General features: G+C 41.7%; 1 protein-coding gene across 1 annotated transcript in view; it reads left to right on the top strand.

Annotated features, from left to right (window-relative positions):
* LOC143286380 (soluble guanylate cyclase gcy-31-like) overlaps positions 1-12,040 on the top strand; it is a 131,291-nt gene that overhangs the window by 40,935 nt on the left and 78,316 nt on the right. The window contains exon 5 of the mRNA XM_076593921.1: positions 4,815-4,983. Within this exon, the coding sequence (XP_076450036.1) occupies positions 4,815-4,983 (169 nt within the window). The remainder of the gene's footprint in view (positions 1-4,814; positions 4,984-12,040) is intronic.

The raw sequence follows: 12,040 nt of genomic DNA, 5'->3' as shown, positions 1-12,040 counted from the left end.
AGGTGGGGGGGGGGGTGCAATACAGTGGGGTTGTGGTGGTGAAAGGGGGGGAGGGGGGGGGGGGTTGCGGAGATTTGGGGTGTTGGGGGGGGGGGGGTGTATGCAAGGGAGGGGGGTGGGGTTTGGAGTGGGGGGGGGGGTAGGAGTTGGGGGTGGGGTTAGGGGGGGGGGGGTGAGGCAGTAGTTTGGTGGTGTTAGGGGGTGGGGGGGGGGGGGGGTAGTCGGGGAGTTTTGGGGGGTTAGGGGGGGGGGGGGGGGTAGTGCTGGGGGTGTGGTGGGTTGGGGGGGGGGGGGGGGTAGGCGTGGGAATGTGGGGGGGTTAGGGGGGGGTGGGGGGGTATGCGTGGGGTTTTGGGGGGGTTTTTGGAGGGGGGGGTGGGGGGTTGTGCTGGGGATTTGGGGGTGTGGGGTGGGGGGGGGGTGAGTGCTTTGGGGAAAAGTGGTGGGGAGGGGGGGGGGGGTTAAAATGCAGGGGAGTTGTGGGGTTTAAAGGGGGGGGGGGGGTTGATGCATGGGGGTTGTGGGGGTTTTGGGGGTGGGGGGGGGGGGGGTTTGGCATGGGAGTGGGTTGGGGGGTTTGGGGGGTGGGGGGGGGGTGTAGGCGTGGGAGTTTGGGGGGTTTGGGGGGGTGGGGGGGGGGGGGGGTGTAGTGCAGTGGGATTTGTGGGGTTGTTAGGATGTGGGGTTTGGGGGGGGGGGGGGGTATGCATGGGAGTGGGTGGGGGTTGGGGGTGGGGGGGGGTGTGCTGGGGGGTGGGGGGGGGGGTGGAGGGGGGGGAGGCTGGGGGGTTTTTAGGGGGGGGCGGGGGAAGGGGGGAGGGGGGGTGGGTTTTTCCTTTTCTTCCCTTTTTACTTCGTAGGTCTGATTCAGTTAAAATCCCTGTTGTTGGGTTTTTTTTTTTTTATCTTTATTTTGGGCTCATTGTGTAAACTGAGTTTGTTTTAACTCGGGGGTGTGTTGTTGGGTGTGTGTGTGTTCCGTGGTAAACTTTAAAAAATTTTCTTTTTTCTGCAAAATTTTTCATTGACACCAAATTTGGCATAAAATAGGAAAAAATTTAGTTCTTTCCATCATCTTGTTTAAAACATAGCACCCTTATGGGCACAAAAAAAAAAAAAAAAAAGCCCTTTAGAAACGAATTTTTTGTTATTTTATATTTCTTTTTTTCTTAATTGGGACTTTTATCGATATTTGACCCCAAACAAAACATTTTTTTATTTTTTGTTCAAACAGGGGAAATTCTTTTTTAGCATGGAAGTTATTTTGGTGCATTCTTTGTGCTAGTAAAAAAGGGAAATTAAAAGTAATTTTTCTAGGGGGTTAATTTTTTTTTAAACTATCTTTTCCCTCTTTAAAAATTTCATTTTTAAATTATACTCGATCATAAAAAAATTGTGGTTTTTTTCCAGTGACAGGGTTTCACTATTTCATTCGCCCCGTGATTTTTAGGGAAAAATAAAATCATATGAGTGGGCTTTATGATCTATTGGCCCCCTGAGTCTTTGCAAAAAAAATTGGTCACTATTTAACAATTCAAAGGGTGCTCAACTCATTTTGTTTCAAGTGTTGACTGCCGTTTCAATCCTATATTCAATCGCAAACACTAACTTGGAGGAAAATTGGGGAAAGCCCCAAAAATTTTTCGAGAAAAATTTTTGGAAACCCCTTCCCTTTCTGGATTTGGCCCAAACTGCCCAAAAAAAACAAAATCGTCGGAATTCACAGTTTTAAAAAAAATAAACCTGAGAGAAAACCCCTTTATGAAAGAAAAATTTCCACTTGTTTTCTCAAAAAAAAGTCCCTTTTTATTTTTAGGGTTTTAAAATCTTTTACTTGGTTAAAAGTTATTGTTTTAAAAAAAAAACCCTTTTTTTCGCTTTAAAAACATAAAACTGAATGAAATAAAAGGGAAAAAGAATTTACCGTGTCGTACATTCCGGCGGGGGTAATAAACGACATCTACAAAAACCCGAGAAAACGGTAATTTTTTCTGGTGTTGCGGGATAGCCCGTCTCTTTCCCCGGGCTTAAAAAAGCGACCCCGTTTGTAGTTTAACAAAAGAAGTAGGCAGGTGTTTCAATGTTAAAATTAAAAAAACAAAGGAAAATCTTTTATTTGGGATGAGGGCCCCGGCTTTAAACTTTCGAAAGAGCCCGGAAAGAATAAACCGTCCAAAAAAACCCAAACAAATTTCTCAATGGTTTTCAAAAGACACAGGCTTCATAATAGCGAAAGCCCCAAAGTGCTTGCATAACAAAAGAACCCCGGCAAACACCCCTTCTGTGTCCTCGAGGGATTCAAACGGAAAAAATGAACTGTATTTAAAAAAACATTTGAAGGTGTGACCTTCAAAAACATAAGGAAAATATGTTCCAAGCAAAAAAAGGCCCTTTTATCTTAAAAAAGCAAAGCAACCAAAAGGGATTGAACAAGCCCTCTTCCTGCTATACCAAAACATGCCCCAGTGTGATCGACTACGGATTGGGTAAAACACCCCTTTTAAAGCAAATCCTAAAATTAGAAAGGTCCAAAAAGAAGTATGAGGGTTCCTTGGAACAACAAAAAAACACCCACAAAACCCCGCGAAACCCCCTTTTACCCTTTGTGGGCCCCGAAAACAAATGAACAGGTAAAGACCTATTTTAAAACATCAGAAAACCTCAAACATGCAGACGCAGCAAAAAACCAAAACAGCCCCTGGGAGGGGAAAAATGGGGGAAAAGAAGAAAACCCTAGTTGCCCACTACAAAACCCAAAGAAAAAAAAAGGGGGAAAAAACCCCGAAAAAACCCCAAAACCCTTTTCTACCAGCCCTTACCCACTCTAGGGGAAAACTTGTGGGGAAAGGGCCCCAAAGGAAAAATGTGCGGGAAGTGAAAACTACTATAGAAGAAAACAGTAAAGAAGAGGACTATCATCATATACACAGATGGCTCAGTCACCAAAGACCAATCCGGTTGGGGGATTCACTGCGAAACAAAATGGAAAAAAACAGTTCGGGAAGAGAATGCTGCCTACAAAGTCACAACCTCCAGCCTAAACGATGGAAGTTGAAGCTGTGACACATGCCCTCCAGTGGCTATCGTCCATCCATACGCCCAGAAACCAACATGCCATGATTCTAACCGACTCAATGAACCTCCACGACAGAAAATTGAAAACGGAATGGGAAGCCCAGAGTGGCATAATGGCAATGCGCAACTTTCAGATTAAAAAACTCACATGGTCATACTGCCCGGGACATGCAGGTGTTAAGGGAAATGAGCGAGCTGACAGACTTGCTGGTAAACGCAACACCAACGAGCGGCCCTACATCTTGAAAATCGGAATCTTCAGAATATTCAAAGAATATCAAAAGAAACAGGTACAAGGCCATCACACCATCGATCGCCTCAAGAAATAAAAGCAGAGAGAGGGGAGTGCCGTAATTCTAACATGAAAGGCAGAGCACGATGCTTTGCTACTCAAAACAAATATCGGCATCATTTCCAAACCAACATTGCGCAAATTTCTTCAAACGGAACAGAGTCCTCTGTGGGCTTTTTCAAATACAATAGACTGAGCAACACACTATACGCCACGTTTCTTGGCATCAGAGATCTTTCCCATCCCTCTTGCGGCCAATCAGTGGCAGCCTCTGTGCGTGTGTGTATGTGTGTGTTTGTGTGCCTGTGTGGGTCTGTATTTTTGAGTGCGTTTGTGCATGCGCGAGAGTGTAAGTGTACACAAGTGTCAGTAGAGTTCTGTGCACGTGCGTGTGTGTGTGTGTGTGTGTGGTGTGTGAGGGGGAGGTGGGGGTGCGGAGGGGAGGTGGGGGTAGAGGATGAGGTAATGTGAGTGTATGCATGCCTACACTGTGGGAGCAACAGGATATTGGAACGTATATATAATATATATATATATATATTTATATATATATATATATATATATTTAATATATATCTTTGTTACATATGGTGTGTGGAGATTGGGCATATGTGTGTGCGCTTGTTACAAGTAAGTGGTCATCTGTGTGTGTGTGTGTTGTGTGTGTGTGTGTGTGTGTGTGTGTGTGTGCCGTGGAAGCTGTGATACGTAGACTAGAATTGAGTGTGTGGAGGAGGGGGGTAAGGAGGTGCAGGGTAATGGTGTTGGTGTGTGTGTGTGTGTGTGTGTTGGAGCTCATGTAGCGTTTATATTGATTTGACTGTGCTTTCATATCTGTGAAACTGCGTGTTCGGTGCATATCGGTTATGCATGTGGTGGGTGTATGTGTGAATGGTGTCTTAATGTTTTAAATCTATTTGCTTTTTTTTTTTTTTTTTTTTTTTTACATTATAGGTTTATTATATTCTTTATTTATTTATTTGTGTAAGCTTATCTTTCATTGATTCACCTTTTTTTTTTTTCCTCAAGGCCCTGACTAAGCGCGTTGGGTTACGCTGCTGGTCAGGCATCTGCTTGGCAGATGTGGTGTAGCGTATATGGATTTGTCCGAACGCAGTGACGCCTCCTTGAGCTACTGAAACTGAAACTGAAACTCAATGTTAATATTGTGCCGCTCCAAGTGATGTTTCAACCACATACAGAACGTGGGGTCAGCATGTATTCAGTGTTAATATTACTGCTGCTGTTGTTGTTGTTATCATCATCATTGATTACCATCACCAGTGTCGCTGTTTTTCTCCCAGAGCCCAAATGCTGTTCGACCTGTTCCCGTTCCATGTGGTGTTTGACCAGACCATAGCCACACATTAAATGTTGATATTACTGTTGTTGTTGTTGCTATCATCATCGTTGATTACCATCACCAGTGTCGCTATTTTTCTCCCAGAGCCCAAGTGCTGTTCGACCTGTTCCCGTTCCATGTGGTGTTTGACCAGACCATGGCCATTCAGAACGTGGGGTCAGCACTGGCTGCCGTCATCCCACAGATTGTGGGACATCAACTGGACCACGTCTTCTTCCAGGCCAGACCCCTCACCACCTTCTGCTGGGACGAGGTCAGTGGTGTGTGTGTGTGTGTGTGTGTGTGTGTGCGCGCGCGCGCGCGAGTGCGTGCGTGTGTGTGTGTGTAGTGGTGTGTGTGTGTGTGTGTGTGTGTGCGCGCGCGCGCGCGTGTATGTGTTTGTCTGCCTGTCTGTCTGTGTGTTTGTGTCGGAGGTGTGTTTGTGTGTCGGAGATGTGTGTGTCTGTGTCTGTGTGTGTGTGTGTGTCTGTCTGTCTGCCTGTCTGTCTGTGTGTTTGTGTGTCGGAGGTGTGTTTGTGTGTCGGAGATGTGTGTGTGTGTGTGTGTGTGTGTGTGGTGTGTGTGTGTGTGTGTGTTGTGTCTGTGTGTCTCTGTGTGTGTTTGTGTGTCGGAGGTGTTTGTGTGTCGGAGGTGTTTCCTTCAAAAGCAAGAACAGAGACAGTTTGCAATACTCACACATAACTCTCTCTCTCTCTCTCTCTCTCTCTCCTTCAAAAGCAAGGACAGAGACAGTTAACAATACTCACACATAAATCCCCTCGCACACTTAATGCAACAGGTGCAGGGTAATTGCAGATCTTTGTCACCGATTGCGCAGGCGCGTATGAATGCACCTTCGATTTCCGTTTGGAGTCAGTCACGTGGAAACCGAAAGTCGCCAACATCCTGAGTGTGATCGTTTCAGTTCTTCAGCCGTTTTTTTAGGTTCTGCTTCCAATGAAAACCAAAATGATAGAAGTTGTGATGATAACAATAATTTATTATTATTGTTGTTGCTGTTAGGGTTTTCTCTGGTAAGTTATTGCCCTTTCCTCCCATTATATATACAATGTGTGCTCGTTCTTTAGTTTTGCGTCTTTTAACTATCAGTGATATTAGACGATTCAGTGTGTGTTCTCGCGTAAATGTGTTGTTGCTTGATAAAAATGACTACTCTTGTTGTCGTGTCATTGTTTTTCATGCTTTTTTTTCTGATAATGTTGGGATTCTTGTTTCGTCTGATACACATACTGGTACGAGACAATGCTTTTGACAGAAGGGGAAATAGCACCGGGTTTTCCATGCCGAGAAAACCAAAACAGAACCAGGTTTTGGACTTGTTTGGGTGTGTCAAGGATTAAAGCTCAAGAATGGTTTTATATCGGAAGTCAAAGATAATTTAAGCGCATGTTACAGAGAATAATAGCATGTTACAAACAAAACAGGCTTCGAGACATAGAAAGCAACGACAGATATAACTTGTTCTCTTCATTCAAATTAGTATTCCAAACAGAGAAGTATATCACGATCATAGCAAACACCACTGGTTTTGAGTTTCCTCAGGGAACATGCTGTACCCGTGACCAGTCACACAATACCAGTCTTGATTATAATTAGATTTAAGATACTGTTTCTATCAAGTTCTTTCTGTTCAACAAAGTAATGACCTTGACCTTTGAAACATCACTCTGCTCACCATATCATGATAAAGGAGATGACTTGAAAGGTCTTACCTAGCAGAAAGAGAGCAGCACGGTGGTCGAGCCTTTTCATCGTGTGTTGTTCAAATATGGAACTCTCTGCCTCACCTCCGTCACAGCCTTCTTTTAAATCTGACCTCAAGACTTCCCTCTTCCAGCAGCATTTCCTCTAGACCCTCTCTCATACATGAAAGTAGTTGATTGTGTAGGTATATTTGTAACGCTGTATTGTGTGTGCGTCGAATGTATGTATGGATGTGATGAGGAACTCTAGGGAGAGCTGGACAGTACAGGGTCTTCAGAGAAGCCCCCCTCAGTCCAGTGTTTCGGTCCTTAACTCCTTACACTCTAAAGGGGCCGGGCCGCATCCAGGTCATGACTCCTGGATGCCCTTGTATTGCTGCCTTTTTTTTCTTTTTTTCTTTTTTGTAACGTATTGTGTGTGCGTTGAATGTATGTATGTATGTATAGGTGGATGGATGGTTGGTTGGATGGATTGATGGTTGGATGGATCCATGCATGCATGCATGCATGTCTGTATGTATGTTTGTATGTTTGTTTGTTTGTTTGTATTGTATCTACACGCTTGTATGCGCATATATATATACTGATTGTGTGTAACCAAGCACTCAGCTGGCTTCAGATACTGCTTCACTGCTTGTCTTGTCTCTCTCTGTTTGTCTGTCTGTCTGTCTGTCTGTCTGTCTGTCTCTCTCTCTCTCTCTCTCTCTCTCTCTCTCTCTCTCTCTCTCTCTCTCTCTCTTGACGGGCGCAACAGCCGAATGGTTAAAGCGCTGGACTTTCAATCTGAGGATCCTGAGTTCGAATTTCGGTGACGGCGCTTTCGTTTATTTATTTGTGGTTTGTTCAGCTAAGGTGATGGTATTAGAATAGAATAGAATAGAATATTTCTTTATTACCAAGTGTACTGGGGTCACAAGGAATATTGCGGGGTGGGGGGGGGGGGGTAGTACATAACAAGGTACGAACATAAATCGAAAAAATTCACAAACACAGATCCAGTAGAAATTAGGATACATACAAGTGCATATCAATACAAAAACTTGTGCATGCTCACACATGCACGCACTGCACACACACACACACACATACACACACACATTCTCTCTCTCTCTCTTTTTCTCTCACACACAAACGCACACACACACACACACACACACACACACACACACACACACACACACACACACACACACACATACACTCACACACACGTTTGAACAGAAGCCGCATATTACATGTGGACGGGGCTGATGACTAGATCTTCAGGTAGATGGTTGTTGATTGCACAATTCTATTTATCACACTGAATTTGTTCGAGAGACAGGGCATTGACTGCTTTGGCGAAAAAGCTGTTGGCGAAGCGATTGGTTTTCGTCCTTATACTTCTGTACCGTCGACCAGAGGGGAGCATCTCGAAAATCCCAAAAGCTGGATGTGATTCGTCCTGGCTGATTGATTTTGCTTTTTTGAGTAGCCGCTTATATGTCATCTAGAGAAGGTAGTTCAGCCCCGGTAGTCTTGGTGGCAGTTTTTACGATCCTGTTCAGGGCTGCAACTTCTGCCTTGGAAATGTTTCCGTACCAAACAGTGTTCACAGAGAGTTCACAGAGTGTTCACACAGTGTTTACAGAGTGTTTCACAGAGTGTTCACAGTGTTTCACAGAGAGTTTCACAGAGTGTTCACAGAGTGTTCACAGTGTTTCACAGAGAGTTTCACAGAGTGTTCACACAGTGTTCACACAGTGTTCACAGTGTTTCACAGAGTGTTTCACAGAGTGTTCACAGAGTGTTCACACAGTGTTCACAGTGTTTCACAGTGTTCACACAGTGTTCACAGTGTTTCACAGAGAGTTTCACAGAGTGTTCACAGAGAGTTTCACAGAGTGTTTCACAGAGTGTTCACAGAGTGTTCACACAGTGTTCACAGTGTTTCACAGAGTGTTTCACAGAGTGTTCACACAGTGTTCACAGTGTTTCACAGAGAGTTTCACAGAGTGTTCACAGAGAGTTTCACAGAGTGTTCACAGAGAGTTTCACAGAGAGACAGAGAGATTGAACATGTGGGAGGCGAACACATAACCAGATTTTGTTTGACCGACTTTCTGTTTCTTGCTATACGATGTGTCCTCCGTGAACAAAACAAAAGAACAAATATTAGTTCATAAATCCATTTCCTGAGATACAACTTCAGCTGTAATCAATTCGCACACGCTGCTAGTGATTGCTTTGCGTTTTGTGTGTCGGCCTGAAAGTTCTAATGTTGCTGTGAAAATGCTCTCATAAACAACCGCGAACATCAGAGCTGATTTCTTCAAACCCCATTGTTCATTTTCTTTCCCTTCTCTTCCTCTGTCAATCTGTTCACATTGTGTTGTGTTGCGTTGTGTTGTGTTGTGTTGTGTTGTGTTGTGTTGTGTTACGTTGTATCGTATATTGTGTTGTGCTGTGTTGTGTTGTATATCGTGTTGTGTTGTATATTGTGTTGTACGGTATGTGTTGTGTTGTATGTTGTGTTGTGTTGTATATTGTGTTGTGTTGTACGGTGTGTGTTGTGTTGTATGTTGTGTTGTATATCGTGTTGTGTTGTATATTGTGTTGTACGGTATGTGTTGTGTTGTATATCGTGTTGTGTTGTATATTGTGTTGTGTTGTACGGTATGTGTTGTGTTGTATATCGTGTTGTGTTGTATATTGTGTTGTACGGTATGTGTTGTGTTGTATGTTGTGTTGTGTTGTATATTGTGTTGTGTTGTACGGTGTGTGTTGTGTTGCGTTGTGTTGTATAGTATGGTATGGTATGTGTTGTTCTGTGTTGTATATTGTGTTGTGTTGTGTTGTATATTGTGTTGTGTTGTTTTGTATATTGTGTTGTGTTGTATATTGTGTTGTATTGTACGGTATGTGTTGTGTTGTATATTGTGTTGTGTTGTATATTGTGTTCTTGTGTTGTGTTTTGTTGTGTTGTATATTGTGTTGTTGTGTTGTATATTGTGTTGCGTTGTATATTGTGTTGTGTTGTGTTGTATGTTGTGTTGTGTTATATATTGTGTTGTGTTGTATATTGTGTTGTGTTGTATTTCTCTTGGTGAAATTTGGGCTGTGTATACGATGCTCTCTTGAAAACAGTGATAACATTCTCTTTCATTTTTACTAAGTATCGGCGGTTTGGAGTGGTCTTTTTTTTCTTGTCTTTTTTTCATACTTTCTTTAATCCTCTGTGTCTTCTGTTCTTTCTGTTCAGCCCCGTGGTGGACTTTAGTGAATTACATTCAAAGGTAGACTTCAGTGAATTACATTGAAAGGTAGACTTCAGTTAGTGAATTACATTGAAAGGTAGACTGCGGTGATTTACATTGACAGATTTAGTGAATTACATTGAAAGGTAGACTTCAGTTAGTGAATTACATTCAAAGGTAGACTTCAGTGAATTACATTGAAAGGTAGACTTCAGTTAGTGAATTACATTGAAAGATTGACTTCAGTTTTTGAATTACATTGAAAAGTTTAGTGAATTACATTGAAAGGTAGACTTCAGTCAGTGATTTACATTCAAAGGTAGACTTCAGTTAGTGAATTACATTGAAAGGTAGACTTCAGTTAGTGAGTTACATTGAAAGATTGACTTCAGTTTTTTAAATACATTTACAGGTTTAGTGAATTACAATGAAAGGTAGACTTCAGTCAGTGAATTACATTGAAATGTAGACTTCGGTTAGTGAGTTACATTGAAAGGTTGACTGTAGAGAATTACATTGAAAGGTAGATTTCAGTGAAGTACATTGAAATATAGACTTCAGTTTGTGAATTACATGGAAAGGTAGACTGCGGTGATTTACATTGACAGGTTCAGTGAATTACATTGAAAGGTAGATTTCAGTGAATTACATTGAAAGGTAGACTTCAGTTAGTAAATTACATTGAAAGGTAGATTTCAGTGATTTACATTGAAAGGTAGACTTCAGTGAATTACATTGAAAGGTAGACTTCAGTTAGTGAATTACATTGAAAGATTGACTTCAGTTTTTGAATTACATTGAAAAGTTTAGTGAATTACATTGAAAGGTAGACTTCAGTCAGTGATTTACATTCAAAGGTAGACTTCAGTTAGTGAATTATATTGAAAGGTAGACTTCAGTTAGTGAGTTACATTGAAAGATTGACTTCAGTTTTTTAAATACATTTACAGGTTTAGTGAATTACAATGAAAGGTAGACTTCAGTCAGTGAATTACATTGAAATGTAGACTTCGGTTAGTGAGTTACATTGAAAGGTTGACTGTAGAGAATTACATTGAAAGGTAGATTTCAGTGAAGTACATTGAAATATAGACTTCAGTTTGTGAATTACATGGAAAGGTAGACTGCGGTGATTTACATTGACAGGTTCAGTGAATTACATTGAAAGGTAGACTTCATTTAGTGAATTACATTGAAAGGTAGATTTCAGTGAATTACATTGAAAGGTAGACTTCAGTTAGTCAATTACATTGAAAGGTAGATTTCAGTGATTTACATTGAAAGGTAGACTTCAGTGAATTACATTGAAAGGTAGACTTCAGTTTGTGTATTACATTGAACGGTAGATTTTAGTGAATTACATTGAAAGGTAGACTTCAGTGAATCACATCGAAAGGTAGACTTCAGTGAATTACATCGAAAGGTAGACTTCAGTTAGTGAATTACATTGAAAGGTTGACTGTAGAGAATTACATTGAAAGGTAGATTTCAGTGAAGTACATTGAAAGGTGGACTTCAGTAATTACATTGAAATGTAGCCAGCGGTGATTTACATTGACAGATTTAGTGAATTACGTTGAAAGGTAGACTTCACTTACTGAATTACATTGAAAGGTAGATTTCAGTGAATTACGTTGAAAGGTAGACTTCACTTACTGAATTACATTGAAAGGTAGATTTCAGTGAATTACATTGAAAGGTAGACTTCAGTGAATTACATTGAAAAGTAGACTTCAGTGAATTACATTGAAAGATTTTACTTTCACAGTCTTTTTCTAACTTGAAACTGCCAAATCATCGGAAAACAATAGTTGTGTCATAGCTTTAAATGCTTATTCCGTGATACTTATGAAGAGCAGATGACATTATCTTTCAATGCTTATTGCGTGACACTTACATTTATTTGATCGGCCAACAATATCCAACATAGATATTGATAAGTGAATCAAGGCTAGACGCTGGGAACATAGTTTTTCCTTCCGACTCCACAAAGCACCTTACAGAATCCTTAACCCCCCACGTTTTCTCCTTTTCCCAGTTTGAAAATCACGAACAGTCTGCTGACTGAATAGTTAGAGCGCAGGATTCACGCCAGAGGTTCATGAGTTCGATTCCCAGTATAAGTGCACCTGGTGCGTCAAAGGTTATTTCTTCACACTACAACCCGTTAAAGGTTATTTCTTCACACTACAACCCGTTAAAGGTTATTTCTTCACACTACAACCCGTTAAAGGTTATTTCTTCACACTGCAACCCGTTAAAGGTTATTTCTTCACACTACAACCCGTTAAAGGTTATTTCTTCACACTGCAACCCGTTAAAGGTTATTTCTTCACACTGCAACCCGTTAAAGGTTATTTCTTCACACTAC

This window comes from Babylonia areolata, chromosome 10, assembly GCF_041734735.1.
Source record: "Babylonia areolata isolate BAREFJ2019XMU chromosome 10, ASM4173473v1, whole genome shotgun sequence".
NCBI lineage: Eukaryota > Metazoa > Mollusca > Gastropoda > Neogastropoda > Buccinidae > Babylonia > Babylonia areolata.
The sequence above is the reverse complement of the archived record's forward strand: the minus strand, read 5'-3'. Positions and strand labels throughout refer to the sequence as shown.